We start from the raw sequence: 16,026 nt of genomic DNA, 5'->3' as shown, positions 1-16,026 counted from the left end.
TCATTCACTTATCACTTAACATATCATTCACTTATCACTTATCACTCATAATCATCTACACATTTCAACCATTTAAACACATGTACTTCACCTACAACATCCACCTACTTCACCTACAACATCCACCTACTTCACCTACAACATCCACCTACTTCACCTACAGCCTCCACTTACTTCACCAACCTCACACACTTACTTCACCTACAAATGACATAGCCATATGTTCCCTCCACTACTCCTATAAATACCCTTGCATTCATTCACTCCCCATTCCATCTCTCCATTTCTCACACCACAACTAACACAAACACTTCCCCTTAGAATCCAAAACCGTGAGTCCCCATTCCACCACTCCTCATCCATTTCCATAATCCCCCAAACCTCACCTTAGACCTTGTGCTACAACAACGAGGAAGAGAAGAGGACCTAAACGTTCATACAATTCAAGTTTGAGTTGTTGGAATGTTTAGGTGATTCTTTGATTTCAATGTTTCATTTTAATTCTCTTTGTTTTGTACGTATGAGGAATGGAAGAGAAGAGTGCCTAAACGTTCATACAATTCAAGTTTGAGTTGTTGGAATGTTTAGGCGTTTCTTTGATTTCAAAGATATGAGGAACTAAACCCCCTTTAGCTAGGGGGTGATTCAAAATACATGTTTATGCTTGCAATATGAATTGATTACTTTTGGTTGGAATTTCATAAATTGTGGATTCAATTTGTTTAACCGTTTGATTGATAACTTATTTATGAATGTTTATTAAGAATGCGTGCTTAATTTTCATGCATAAATATGACGCTAGAATATAAGTGAATTTCACCTAATCGTTATGAACTTATATTCACAAGTAGTGGAGGTTGCTTATAAACAATCGCGTTAAACGAATTCTTGGCATAAGTTTCATGCGTATTCCATAGTAACGAATGCCTCGTCAACACTTATAGTTTTCATAATGCTTAATGATCTTTGATTGTATCTTTATTGTGCTTTTCACGTAAAGGACTTTTGGAGAATGTGGTGAATTGCGTTGCGCTAACCCATCCAATTCATTAACTTAAGGAGAACTTGACGGTTAATTTAAGCGGACCTAATTAACCCGGGGCGTTGAGTTTCATAATTTATCGAAAGACCAACTGAGAATCAATCTTGTATGCAAGTGTAACATGTATGGAGATGAACCCCTTAGCTAGCATTCATCCATAAATTTCATATTTACATTCTGTCTAGTTTATTATCTTGTTTCGTTATTTCAATTTTCGTAAAAACCTCAATCCCCCTTTTGCTTTAATGTTCATTTTAGTTAGAATTCAATTTAGTTTGTGTTTTTAAAGCATTTTGAGTTTTTGGTTTGTCTTAGTGTTTTAAACTTTAATTTTGCATTCTTTGAGTCTAGTTTAGTGTTTTAAACTTTATTTTACGTTTTTGAGTCAGTTTCCAAGAGATTTGCAATCCCTCCTAATCCCCGGTCCAGAACGATCCCTACTTATACTTATACTACAATTGTCAAAAAGAGGGTTTAATTTGTGTGCGTATAAATCTCGCATCAAATCACCCAGTCCATTAATGGATTGGATGTAAGGCTATCTCCAACCGATCCGGCCAGAGGGCCATAGGGCCGAAAATAGCCCTAAATGACACGAAAATCATTTCCAACCGAAGGTTAGGCCAAAGGGCTCGTGGGCCCCACCAAGCCACAATTGGAGAATCGGGTTAACCGGCTGGCCCAAACCAACCAACCAGCCTTGCCTGATCCAGCAATTTGAATCCCAATGGCTACTTACTGAGGGGTGAACGCCAAATAACTGTAATATCATTTTAGGATTGTGGAACTCCAAAGAAAGCATGCCCGATCCATGTGTCAAATGACGCAATCGCCTTTAACACAATAATTGGCTCTCTCGATCTTCCCCTAATTCCTCATTGTCATTCGGTAGGACAGTTATTCCACTGCCAATGTATGCAATCTAATGACCCTATCTTGCCCGGAAAGTCATGGTCTTCAGCTTTATGAATGAGACGATCTAGATTCGCTTGATTTAGTTGATGGAGGTACTCCTTTTTGTAAAGCTGAACAATTGTGTGATAGAATTTAGCAAGATTATCAAGGCATGTAGATTCAAACATACCATATGTTTCATCCATCGCATTAACTGGGGAGGCATAGGCCAACATTCGGAGTGTAATAGTAACCTTCTTATTGGGTGAGAAACCAAGGCGGCCTGCTCTGTCCAGTTTCTATCGAAAGTATGGATTGACATGTTAGACATCATGAAGTAAACGCTTGAAGATATAACGCCTCATCTAGAACCAACGTCTGAAATCCTCTTCATTGTACACTAAGTTAGGGTGGAAGTAGTTGTTCATCAGATTCTAATGCGTCATCTCTCTATTTCGTGGCTTGTAACCACGACTAACAATAGAGCTGCCCCATTGAGGTTGTTCTTTAGTTACCTCACACGCCATGACCCCAGCCATGGCTACCATATTGATAGGAGCATATTTAGGCGACTTACTTAGCTTGTTTTCGTGCATTTATATTGTTAATTCATAGTTGTTTTAGTAGTTTAAGCCATTTTCGTGTGTTTTTAGGTTCGTATGGCTAAGGAAGCAAAAAGGTGCATTTTGGAGCATTTTGGAGCAAAATTGGACTTGGAATGGATAGCCTATGTTTGGAGAAAAATGAATGGACGAAATTGAAGACCTAATCACAAGAGGATTCCTAATCAAATGAGGAATCCTAGTCAAAGAAGGTTTCCTACTTGAAGTAGGAAAGTTAAGCCAAGGTTTCCTATTTTGGTTTAATCTTTCCTAATCCTTAAAGACTTCATATTTCAGCAATATCAAAGGCTCCTACCTATTCTAGGTCACAAAACAATATCCCTTGCAACCTTAAGTCATGTCGTGTGTCCCCTTTATGTTTCCCTTCCTTGCCGTGCAAGGAAGGGCCTTGTTCCCTATTCTCACTACTTAAACACCTTCCTTTTTCATACCAAACTCAGCCATAACTCACATACCCTTTTATATTCCTAAGTCCTTGCCTAATTTCAGAAAATAAATGACATTCCCTTTCTTACAAACCTTTGCCGCAAGTCACCTTCCTATTCCCTTCAATTTCTGATTTTGTGTTTCCTATTCTTGAAAGATTTAGAGTTAATTTCTTTCCTAAACTAAGAAATAAAGCCTTAAGGTTTTTTTCATCCTTATAAATACCCTTATGCCGCACCTTTAGAGGCTAATCTCTTCCACACAACCTGGCTCCATTCACAGAAAATCCCATCCTTTGCCGCAGCATTCCATTCAACTTCCCACCATTCCTCTACTTCAAAACCTCCATCCAAACCTCCCTACACCACCACTAAGCCTTGCCGCACCACCATACCTCCATAAACCCATCTAAAACCCAAAAAATCATCCACAAAACCACCCTAGTAGTTTGTGCCGTGACTTAGCAAGGAGAAGGAGAAGGAAGACGAAGCCTTGGACGTTTATGCATTCAAGTTGGAGTTTTGGAACATTTTTAGGTGTAATCTATCTTTTATTTTCAATGTTTAATTCTCTTTTCCTTTGTTTTGTTATGAACATGAGAGGCTAAACTCGTTTTAGCCTAGGGATGCTTTAAAGCCACGATTATATTTATAATATGAGTTGATAAATTCCAGTTGTGATTTCATAAATTGTGAATGCAATTTACTTAACCGTTTGATGGATAACTTATTCTTGTATGTTGATTAGGGAGACCTACTTAATTTGCATGCTTGAATTTGGTGCTAGAATATAAGGGTGTTTCACATAATCGTTACAAACTTATATTCACAAGTAGTTACGGTTGTTTTCACAATCATGTTAAGTAAATTCCTAGCATGAGTATCATGATGTCATAGTTACAAGTGCTTTGGCAATACTTATGATTTCCATTGAACGTAATGATCTTTGATTGTATCTCTATTATGATGTCATGTAGGGGACTTTTGAAGAATGCTTTGGGTTGTCGTATGATGTCATCCAATCCAATAACTTAAGGGAAATCTGAGGGTTAATTAGTGATGTCACGGTTAATCTGGGGTATTAAGGTTCATGGTTTATCGGAAAAGCAACTGGAAATCAACTTATGTTTGAATGTATCATGTGTGGAGAAGTATCCCTTGGCTAGTTCATCATCCATTGGTTTTTCTTAAATTCGTCCAAAATCTGTTTTCAAGTTTTAAGTTACTTGTTTTCTTTTAAATTCGTCCAAACTCAAACCCCCCTTTTCTTACTTGTTCTAAATCTGTCCAAAAGTGTCTTTCTAAGTCTTTTGAGTCAAAACTAGTGTATTTTCGTCCAAATTGAGTCTTAGAGTCTAAATTAAGTATTTTTGATTGTTTTGAGTTGTTTTGAGTCTTTAAAGATTGTTTTGAGTCATACAAGTTTAGTTAGAGTCTTTCAAGTGTGTTTAAGTGTTTTAAATCTTATTTTTACATCTTTGAGTCGATTTTCATTAGATTAGCAATCCCTCCTAATCCCTGGCCTAGAACGATCCCTACTTATATCTATACTACAATTGTCAAAAAGAGGGTTTAATTTGAGTGTTATTATATATCGCATCACATATATGATGCATTGCACCATGCTTCATTTTCTTCATCAGACTCCTCATCTTCTTGTCTCATCTATGCCCATTTATCTTCTAATTCAGAATTGGATGAGGACCCCCAATTGGAAGCCAAAAAGGATCCAAAGTTGGAATTCATTGCAAACTTGAATTAAAAGAGATATTGGAGAGGGCAGAGCTGAAGGTGTGTGAATTATAGGCCAATATCCACCTTATTTATGGACATTGGAAGCTGAAGATAAGATGTGCCACGCAGATAAAAATCCTATTTAAAATTCCCACAACCTACATCTCGACACGTTGATAGGAGCATATTTATGCAACTTTGTTAGCCTATTTCCTTGTATTTAGTGAGTTAGTTTCTATTTATTATAGTGATTTAAGCTATTTTCGTGTCTTTGTAGGTTCAATTGGCTAAAGTGGCTAGAAAAGGCAATTTGGAGCATTTTAGAGCAGTTTTGGGGCTTGGAATGGATAGCAAATGCATGGAGCAAGGTGGATGGACGAAATTGAAGTTCAAGAAGGGCTACGAATATGCTAATAAGATGGAAGAATTAATTCAAGGCAAAGAAGATTTGGAGCTCAACAAAGAAAGAAGGAAACATGAGCCAAACTACCTTATTTTGTCTTAGCCAATCCTAATCCTTCACTACTTTAGTTCCAACTGCTAGGGGGATTCCTAATTATATTGGGACACCTAAATATATGCTTCTGGAAGCCTTAATCTTATTCCTAAAGGGATGCTGCACCTTGTCTTTCTAGAAGATCTTTTCTTGCCGCAAATCCCTTTCCCTTTCTCTCTAGGTCCTGCCGCATATCTCTTTTCCTTTTCCTCTTGGATTCTAACATTTATTTACCCTTTTTCCTTGAAAATTTGGAGTGCAAATCTTTATTAATTAATTAATGCCTTGCCCTTTCCCTTTATTTTTATGTTTTTTGCCTCACAAAAGGGAGGGGGGACCATTCACCATAATTCACAACACTCATCCATCTCTCACCATAACCCAATTTCATACACAAACACCCTTGTGCCGCAGCCTTGCAATGAGAAAGGAGAGGAGACCCTAGGAGCCGTGCCTGCCATTCAAGTTTGGATAGTTGGAACGTTCTTAGGTGTATTCTATCTTTTGTTTTCAATGTTTGATTTAAGTTATCTTTGTTTGATTGTGAACATGAGGAACTAAACTCATTTTGGCCAGAGGAGAATTCAAAGCCATGAATATATATGTGATATGAATTGATTTCATCCAATTATTGTTTCGTAAAAGATGAATATGATTTGCTTAATTGCTTGATTGATAACTTATTCTTGTATGTTGATTAAGGATGCACACTTAGTTTACATGCATGAATTTGATGCTAAAATATAAGGGATTTTCACCTAATCATTATGAACTTATATTTGCAAGTAGTGGAGGTCGCTAGTCACGATTGTGTTAAGTAAATTCCTGGCAAGAGTATCATGCTTTTCATAGTTACGAATGTCATGTCAATACTTATGATTTCCATAGAACTTAATGATCTTTGATATGTATATCTATCATGTTGTTCATATAGGGAACTTGATAAGAATAATTTGATTGCGTCGCTGAGTCCAATTCAATGAAATTAGGGAAATCTGATGGTTAATTTGTGCAGTTCACGATTAACTTGGGGCATTGTCATTCATGGTTTATTGGAATAATAATTGGAAATCGATTTGTATGCATATGTGTCATGTGTGGAGAAGAACCTTCTAGCTAGCCTATCACCCATTAATTCAACCAAATTCGTGTCAGGTTACTTTGTTTTTGCAATTTGTTTGTTTAAGTTTTAAATTCATCAAAACCAACCCCCCCTTTAATATTTAGTGTTTACTTAGTTAGAACTTGATTGAATTTGTTTCTTTTAGTGTTTTGAGTCAACGTTAAAGCAAAATTCGTCCAAAAGCACTCTTAGTTTCTGTTTTGAGTCAATTTGCTTGTTTTGTGCTGTTTTGAGTCATTAGAGTCTAGTTTTCTATTTTTGAGTCTGGTTTAGTGTTTTAGATAATAAAATTGACTCGATTAGGATCCCTTCTAATCCCCAGCCTATAATGATCCCTACTTATTCATACTACAACTACATAAAAAGGGTTTAATTTTGTGTGCTATTTTATATCACATCACATGTGACACTCGAAATCCTATCCAAAAAATTATTGAGATTACATATCGATAAGAAATCTGCAGAGTTATTCACAAATCGACACGTGACCCCGGCTTATAACGATCCCTACTTATCCATACTACAACTACATAAAAAGGGTTTAAGTTTGTGTGCTATTTTATATCACATCACACATGACACACGAAATCCTATCCAAAAAATTATTGAGTTTATATATCGACAAGAAATTTGTAGAGTTATTCACAAATCGACACGTGACACTTGAAGCTCGAGATGTAAAATTATTGAGATTCCTTATCAAAAAGAAATCTAGAAAGTTACTCACAGATCAACACGTGGCACTCGAAATCCGAGACGTAAAATTATTGAGATTCCTTATCGACAAGAAATCTACCAAGTTACTCACAGATCGACACATGGCACTTGAAATCCTAGACGTAAAATTATTGAGATTCCAACTTGAAAAATTATTGACATTCCATCTCGAAAAATTATTGAGGGAGCTTAATTTAAGTAACCATATTAATTCAATTAAAATAATAAATTATATTTGTCCTTATTGCCCTTTGGCCCCCTCGGTTATAGATGGTTTTTTGTCATAGGGCTGTGTTTAGCCTATGGTCATTTGACCCCTCGGTTGGAGAAGGTAAGGAATATGACTTGGCACTGTTCATTAAAATATTAATTTTTTGGAGGGCTATAGGCCTAAAATAAGCCCTCTAGCCCTCATTCGGTTGGAGATGGCCTAAGTTTCTTACATGGGACTTTGTTTGGCCCAAACTCCTCCACCTTCTTATCCTTTTTTCTCCTCTGCTATGTCTCTTGATTTGTATGGCTTTTCCAATCCTCAAATGCACTCTTTCTCTAGCTACAAAACCCAAACCCCTCTTCCTTTCCCATTTATCCTCATTTTCTCCACCGTATGACCAAACTCCATCACAAACCAAGACCCTAATCTCTGACGTCGTCTCCAGCCTAACCCACTAGGGCTCTAAATCCTAATGGAGCTACCTCCACTCTCTCTACCTCAACGGATTCAACCCATATGACTTTTCCCAAATTACCCTTAATATAAAAAACAATCTTGGTCTTGTCCTCGCCTTCTTCCTCTGGATCCAATGCAAGTTTCTTTGCAACCACAACCTCTTATTTCACTCCACCATTATCGACATCTGCGCCTAAGCCCAACTCCGGTCCCAAGCTTACGACCTTATTTGAGCCGTCATCGGGCCTCCAATGAATCTAAGCCGTTGAAAGTGTTTGAGAACCTCGTTAGGACGTACTAGCACCGTGGGTTAGCGCCATTTATGTTTGATTTGCTGATCAAAGCTTGCTTGGAGTAAAAAAAAAAATCAACCTATAAATCCAGATTGTGAGAATGTTGTTGTCTTGTGGGATTAGCCCCAGATTGAGCACCTGCAATGCTTTGATTCAAGTTCTTTCGCAGCGTTGAGGTGTGTATGCTGGTTACAAGGTTAATAGATAAATTTTTGGATTGGATTGTGATGTTTTAGAGAAAAATGTGAAAAGAGTTGCTAGTATTAGTCCTAGTGTGCAAACTTTCAATGCCTTGATGTTAGGGTTTTATCAAGATGGTGTGATGGAGAAGGTGAAGGAGATTTGGTATACAATGACAGGTTTGAATTGTTGTCCTAATGGTCATAGCTATAGTATTTTGATCTACTTATTGTGAGGAAGATAGAATAAGTGTAACAAAGAAGTTGTGCGAAGAAATAAGAGCTAAAAGTATGGTGCCTGATGGTGTTGCTTATAACACTATGATTGGCGGGTTTTGCAAAATCAGAGAGATTGAAATGTTTGTAAAGTTTTTCAAAGAAACGGGATTGAGTGGAATAGAGAGTACTTGTGTTGTTTATGAGCATCATATTACTAGGTACTCTAAAATAGGAAATATTGATTCTGCTATGCTCTTCTACAAGGACATGCTTAGGAAAGATTTCAAGACCAAGGGGTCAACAATGGATATGTTGATTCAGGGGCTTTGTGATGAGAGTAGGGTTTTAGAAGCTTTGAATGTTATGAGTGTTGGAATTTTAGGTAAATTACACTTTACCATATCAGGTCTGAGGTCTATTGCAACCTCATACAACATCTTCAAAAAATTTCACTTTCATACCTTACGTACTATTTTATTTCAATATAATACCTCTGTTACATTTTCCATTCATTGGTCTGTTAAGAGTTGACGTGGCAGTAGTAGACCCTATTACACGTCAGCCTACTGCCTCCAAAACCTGGACACATATAACCCCCACCCCTTCTTCTTCCACATGACCACAGGGCCTTCATCTCCTCCAATCTCCATAACCACCAGAACACCACCCCTCCCAATCCCTAAACCCTCATTCTCTCATTCTCCCAATTCTTCTAATTCCTCTTCTTCCCCAAATTTCCGTAAAAAATCTCTCTGTTTTCGCTCTCAATCAGAAAAAAAAAACCCTAGAAATTTAATGGATATCAAAATTTTATTTCCCAAAATTCAAAGGGTGAGGACAGGGGAGTCGACGGAGCAGTTGAGGAGGGCGAAGATGGTGTCGGAGGTGGGCGGGATAATCTCGGACTAGATTGGGGTCATGAGGAAGTCATTTTAGACCACACCGCCATTTGTTGTCAAACCGCCGCACTGCATTAAAACTGATCTATCCAACCCTTACCATTGTAAACCATCCTGGTGGTCGAACCCGCCGCTGCAACTTAAAGATTGAACCCATTGCTTCCCTCTGCACCCACCATCGAAACTCGCGCGATCTACTTTTTCCCTCTGCTCCCACCCCTTCCACATGATGTAAACCTTCCCCTTCCCTCTGTTCGCTCCGATCTTGAGGAGCTTCCCTGTTAAATGGCTATGCAACTGATTGTGCCATAGTGACATCGTCGGAGCTAACGGTGGCTTCCTCATCATACCAATCTCCTCTCCATACGTCATTTTCAGCTCTGAAACTTTTTCCTCCTTTCAAAGCTCACCTCCATTTTTTTGTCTTATTTTACCACTTTGGGAGGCCTTTCTTTTCCCTAATTTTAAGTTAATATGACAATCTGGGTTTGTTGGGGTTTGGGTGGGGTGGGGGGCTGCGGGGGTGGGGTGGGTTTTTTGGATGGGAGGGAGGTGAAGAGAATGGAGGAGAGAGAGAAGGTGGGTCAGGAAGATGGGTTTTAGGTTATTTATTTGTTTATTTATTGCCACGTGGCACAAATTTGGTAGTCACGTCAGCATAAATATGGATCCCATATTTACTACGTTATTACTTAATGGTTTACTTAACAGATTTTCTAACGGATATATGAAATTAAAATAAAATGATAAGTAAATATATGAAATTGAAATATTTTTAAAATGTTGTAAGAAGTTGTAATCAACCCCAAACCTGAGGGGGGGGTAAAAAGTGTGGTGCCTGATGTTGTAGCAGAGGAGCTGTGTGAAGAAATGAGAGCTAAAATTGTGGTGCCTGATGGTGTTGCTTATAACACTATGATTGGCGGGTTTTGCAAAATCAGAGAGATTGAAATGGCTATAAAGTTTTTTAAAGAAATGGGATTGAGTGGAATAAAGAGTACTTGTGTTGCTTATGAGCATCATATTACTGGGTACTGTAAAATAGGAAATCTTGATTCTGCTATGCTCTTGTACAAGGACATGCTTAGGAAAGATATCAAGCCCAAGGGGTCAACAATGGATGTGTTGATTCTGGTGCTTTGTGATGAGAGTAGGGTTTTAGAAGCTTTAAATGTTATGAGTGTTGGAGTTTTTGATTGAGTATTTCAAAATTCAAATTTGTACTATGTGATAAGTGTCTATTTTATTGCATTGAAAAGTCTATTTTATTGTATATATGACACACCCCGACCGAAGTCAAGGCATGCTGGCCGTCACGTGAGCGTGACGTAGCCATGTGCGCTGTGCGGAAGCGATATTTTATAAGAAAAGTACGACTAATTAAAACCAAATACGATAGGTTCTAAAGAAAGTTTAAGTGTGATTACACAACCAGAGCACAAAGTCTAAGTGCAGTCAAACATAAGATGTACATATTTAACAACACTCGACGATGATCCTACATGAGTGGTGGTTTGTCAGAACTTTCAGCTGGACACCTCGAGACTCACCGATATACGCTACCTAGAACCTGGAGGGGCGCAAAACAAAGTTGAGTGGGTCAGCAAAACGAACGTATTCAAAACCTTCTTTTCTCTTTTGAATATACTAACCCCTCGCCGTAAAACAAGTATAGTTTCCCAGAAGTAAAGTATATAATCATATACGTAATATATATCAAATCATGCTGAACAATATGAATGTATGTCATGCCAAATATCATAACTGAATGCTCAACATTTCTATGTGAATCTGAGGGTATAACATATAATCAATTCAACGCTCGGCTATAAACATAATTCATACTCTATCATCATAATCAACTCAGCCCTTGGCTGCATATATAGCTCATAATCATCTCATCTCATCATGTATATATATATGTATAACCTGCACACAATCAATACCACCTCACGTGGTCTGCAATTCATCATCGTATATAACATAGTATGCTCTAGTGCTACAATCACGTGAAGCTGTGCGATAAATCGCGGGTCACCTACAAGTCGAACCCACATAAGTGGTCTATACGACAGGCTGTGCACCTAACTTGGATCCAAGGCGAGCATGCGGTGCGGGAGGTGAACATACACGTGAAGGCTATGCCCCTATCTCTGGGCGGGAGCACTTATATACATGTGCAAGTAAATGAGCTTTCAATCACATCTCAATCATATAATTCATCATATCTCCATCATATCTCAATCGTATAATTCCTCATATTCCAATCACATCTCAATCATATCACAATTATACCTCAATCATAACTCAATCGTATCACAATTGTATCTCAAACATATCTCAATCGTATCACAATTGTATCTCAAACATATCTCAATCGTATCACAATTGTATCTCAAATATATCTCAATCACATTTCATACGTATATCAACTGTATTTCGTACGTATTTCAAATGTATATTATACGTATATCAATGTATATTATACGTACTTTATACGTATATCAAATGTATATACTCACGTATTTCAAATGTATTTCAATCATATGTACTCACATGTAACTTACCTGGGCCTTCTCAGCACCATGCAACAATATACATAATTATAGTAATGCACATTCTAAAATATGATGCATACATGATAAGTTACTTAAATCGTATTTCTTTTAAAATATGTTTTCTGGGAAATACGTCAAGTATACATATATATATACTGAAAAATAACTGCCCACTCACTGATAAGTAGCCGGTTCGTAACCTCCTCGCCTAGATTGGTTACGTTCTTCGTCTGTAAAATTTTCACCTATAAAAGAATAATTATAAAAATCATCATTTAAACGCACATACACAAACATTCGTCAATAACTTTCTCATACGTTGCTCAATTTGGGTGTGTGAATATACCACGGTGATCTACACGACGTCACGAACACGTGACAATTTTCAGAACTCAATTTGGAGCTCTCACGCGCCCCCACACGCCCTATATACGCGGTGCCCACGCGCGCGTCTTCTTCCTCGCGTCGCCGGACTGGTTTCGCCGGAGGTGGGTGTTTTGCCGGAATTTCTGGGTAAACTTCAAAGTGTCATAACTTCTTCATTTATTAACCATTTTCGACGTACTTTATATCAAAATGAAGGTATTGACGAGACGAACACATCCATACCTGCCTCGACCCCTAACTCGCCGTGGATTCACCAGAAAAAGCCCCGAAAGCTCCGGCCAAACTTTGAACTTGTCGTTCTCTGTGTTCTTTCGTCCAAACACTTCCAACGAACTACTCCAAGCCTCCTTAGGACCTCAAGAAGCTTCCTATAAGCTTGAAAAGTCCTAAAAATCAACCAATAAAAAGTTGATGAATAGTTCCTAAACCGGAGTTCGTATTTTCGACGTGAAAACGTTATAGTTCTTACCTGAAATTGGTATGGTTGGACTCGTATCGTCGAAACGAAGAAGATGGTGATTTTTGTTTCGTCGATCTGTGAAGTTTTGATGAACTTGTTGTTTTGGCCGTGTGTTTGAGAGTGAGGGAGAGAGAGAGAGCTTGACGGGAGAGATGAGAGTTGAGTGAGTTTGAGGGAGCTGAGGGAAAAAGAGAGAGTGAGGGACAGATGAGAGGAAATCACGGAAAAGAAAAAAAAAGAAAAGGTAAGGTTTCCTGTGCAATCCGTGTGTGCACAGTGAAACTTAATCATTCTTAATCATCATAAACGGCCGAAAACGTCTCTTCCATCCAACTTTAATAAGGATTTAGGGTAATTAAACTCACTTCACACATATGAAAATGTTATTTCGGGACGGGTCGTCACAATATAAATTTTAAGCTGTTTCTCCCTATAGAATTATATTCTTGAAATCATTGTGTGGTGGTTTCTTTATTTTATAATAGAAAATGTTTTCTACATTCAATCAGCTATTTATATGTGTAATATTTAGTATGCAAATGTAAGCCATTAGCTAATTCTTTATTACATAATAAAGAGTTGAAAATCGATTTTATAGCCGTTATCTCATTTACATTCAATTATTATGAAAATTGTTAATGCAATATTCTTTGATACCCTAATGTTTTATTTGAGCTCTTTTATATAGCTTCCTTTGTTCCAACCTTGGGTGTAATCTTTTTCTTTTCTAAAAAGCCCACGTAGTTAATTGAAAAGAATCCTACCATCCTCTTATCTCCTAATCTCTTGTATTCTGTCAAATGCTATTATAATTTACACCTCTTATATGCCAAAGGAAATAATAGAGTTGTTCACTCGATCTAAGTATTGCGAGTGTACGCTTACAAGGATCATAGGTTGTTGTATCCTAGAGGGTAGGACGCCATAACTTACTACACCGAGACATTGTCTCTAAGGGGCACAATCTACCCTTAAAGACAGTAAACTTACACAACTCAACCTAAAATCTTAATCTAATCAAAGACCGAATAAGAGCGTTCTTTACCTACCAAAGATAAGTATTTTATCTTATTTTGTTTATCTTATGTAATTAATTGTGGAAATGAAAATTATCATACTAAGATTTATTTTATGTGATTTGTTATAGGAGAAGTACCGTCCGGAACGCCAATATTTCCAACAATGAGAGGTGCAACAGTGGATTATTGTTTTTGTCCGACTGAGAAGAGTTATGAGAATCTGATAAGAGGGTTGCGTGCAGAGGAGAAGTTGGAAGAAACGCTTAAGCTTCAGGCTGAGATGTTGGGAAAAAAGGGTGTAAACCGAATTCTGAGGTCTATAATGCACTTACGAGTCCTTATATGAAACAGGGGAACAAGGAAGTAGCTGAAAGGTTGAAGATAGAAATGTTGGATACTCAAATGTATGGGAATGGGAGTAGATGATTTGCTGCACCTTTTAACAAACTTGAAGTTTTTTCCTTTAGATGCAGGCTGGACAACATGCAGGCTTGTAGTGAATCTTCATGTGGATGATGGACCAATAGAAAAGGATTTCAATGATCAAAATACCAGATTGTGGATAAAGTTAATAACAACATTGCACGAGAGGTTATGAGTCTTGCCTTGAATTGTCATTGATACTCTCCCTTGAAGAGCTTGCTGCGGAAGGGCTCTGCCTATTGTCAAGAACCTATGGATGACTGCATTTATTCCAAAACGTGCTTATTCTGAGATGGCTTTGTAGCCTGATAGAGGGATATTCGGAAGCATTGAAAACGAGAACAAGGTCCTGGTAAATCCTCTCGAAGATATTACAAAGAAAGAGTTCTTGAAGTTAAGTCTAGATAGCAGACAGTGTTTCCATATATACTAGAGAGCTTAAAGTAATAACGACAGCCAAGGCAGGCCGGTCTTGCAAAGGTAGCTGAACAACATAATCGCTTTATGCAGCCAGCATACCATCTTATATTCTGACTCGGTTGAATTCCGAGAGCTCTAACTCTACTGCTCATGAGCAGAGAAGATGGGTTAAACTTTTGGTGTGTGTAATGTGTAAAATTTATGTATATGTGTAATTTATTATTCGAAGCAATACAAGCCTCACACCAATAAGGAATTACATTATATGTTCCGGGCATAACTGATTAAGAAAAGCACCGTTGAGTTGTAAAGTTTTCAATTTGTATGGCATGTTTTGTCGAGCAAGATATATCATTACATGTATGCTAATTATGTTTCTTAGTTGCCACAAACGGATGAGGCGTTGCTCTTGCAATAAAATGATTGATCATCAAGTTGTTGAGCTTTCAAACGTTGAATGAAACTTTTATTCATGATTTACAATTGCTTGTGTGTGATTAGAACACTACTCAAATACAAACCTACGGTTTCAAATAGTTTTGAATGCCCTCATGGATCACAAATTTCTACAGAAGACGATGACAAGATTTATCACGAGAATTCACCAGGACAGAAATAACCAAAGATTGAAAAGGGATGAAGCCAAAGACAGAAACCATGACATGAAAGCCATTGCAGCCGATCTTTTGATTCTGCTGCAAAACTTTGGAGGGCAGTATGGACCGTTTGCGTGGAGCAGGATATCCACAACGCAAACCTTTTCTATATCCGGTAGATTGCTACAGGCTACATGGGAGGGAGGAAGCGATGGGAGAGCCAAAATGTACTTGGAGACAATCAAATATTGCAAAACTTGCGAAAGCTAACGAGTAAAATATGTACCCTTTTTTCCTTTGGTAAGCTGTATGTTTTGGTTTGTTCATTTTATTGTAGGATTGAAGAAAAATGATTTTTGTCTTGTCAAGCAACTTTTAGCTCTTTGTGCAACCTTTCATATATAGTGCTATTTACGCATTTTTTTTACTTTTCACGCACTCTTTTCCGATTGTTGGATGAAATGAATTGAAGAAAATCAAAAAATAGAAGTTAACATGGGGTGTTTGAGAGGTACAAAGAGTTGTGTGCATATCACTACCCTTTATATATTTATTCTCCTTATTTTCCTAGATTAGATAGAAAGGATCACATGACAATAATTAAAAAAAGAGAAAAAAAAAGAAAAAAAAGACCTCTTGCATGCGTGTGAACACGTGTGGAGAAGCTAACATACGTGACATGAGGGTGGGGCCGTTGGGCCGGCTTTATCAATGCGAAACTCTTTTACGGATTAGACGTGAGACAATTAATTATTTTTTTAGTACTTCAATTAATTTATTAGTCGGGAAAAAAAAGTAACAACAATGTGAGTCAGTCCCTAGTTAGTGGGAATTTCAGGTAGTGAAAAT

At 37.6% G+C, this 16,026-nt stretch overlaps 1 protein-coding gene, 1 long non-coding RNA gene and 2 pseudogenes across 2 annotated transcripts; 2 read left to right on the top strand and 2 right to left on the bottom strand.

Moving 5' to 3' along the window:
* Nucleotides 1-1,923: 1,923 nt before the first annotated feature.
* On the bottom strand, nucleotides 1,924-2,475 carry LOC148697035 (uncharacterized). The gene is made up of 2 exons (XM_088693432.1): nucleotides 2,452-2,475; nucleotides 1,924-2,235 (listed from the first exon to the last, which is right to left on the bottom strand). Exons 1-2 carry the CDS (start codon nucleotides 2,473-2,475, stop codon nucleotides 1,924-1,926), a joined length of 336 nt encoding a protein of 111 aa, XP_088549558.1.
* A 5,095-nt stretch (nucleotides 2,476-7,570) lies between these two features.
* On the top strand, nucleotides 7,571-8,432 carry LOC148697034 (pentatricopeptide repeat-containing protein At2g15980 pseudogene; annotated as a pseudogene).
* A 1,443-nt stretch (nucleotides 8,433-9,875) lies between these two features.
* LOC137724976 (uncharacterized) lies at nucleotides 9,876-14,164 on the top strand (annotated as a pseudogene).
* LOC148697033 (uncharacterized) lies at nucleotides 10,672-13,058 on the bottom strand. Its single transcript, XR_015963017.1, has 5 exons — nucleotides 12,729-13,058; nucleotides 12,482-12,645; nucleotides 12,219-12,381; nucleotides 12,051-12,117; nucleotides 10,672-10,884 (listed from the first exon to the last, which is right to left on the bottom strand). It is a non-coding gene; the product is annotated as an uncharacterized LOC148697033 (long non-coding RNA).
* Nucleotides 14,165-16,026: the final 1,862 nt, after the last annotated feature.

Source organism: Pyrus communis, chromosome 5 (assembly GCF_041283825.1).
Source record: "Pyrus communis isolate YQ-2024b chromosome 5, ASM4128382v1, whole genome shotgun sequence".
NCBI classification, from domain to species: Eukaryota; Viridiplantae; Streptophyta; class Magnoliopsida; order Rosales; family Rosaceae; genus Pyrus; species Pyrus communis.
Note: the sequence above shows the minus strand (reverse complement) of the source record. Positions and strands in the feature narration are given on the sequence as shown.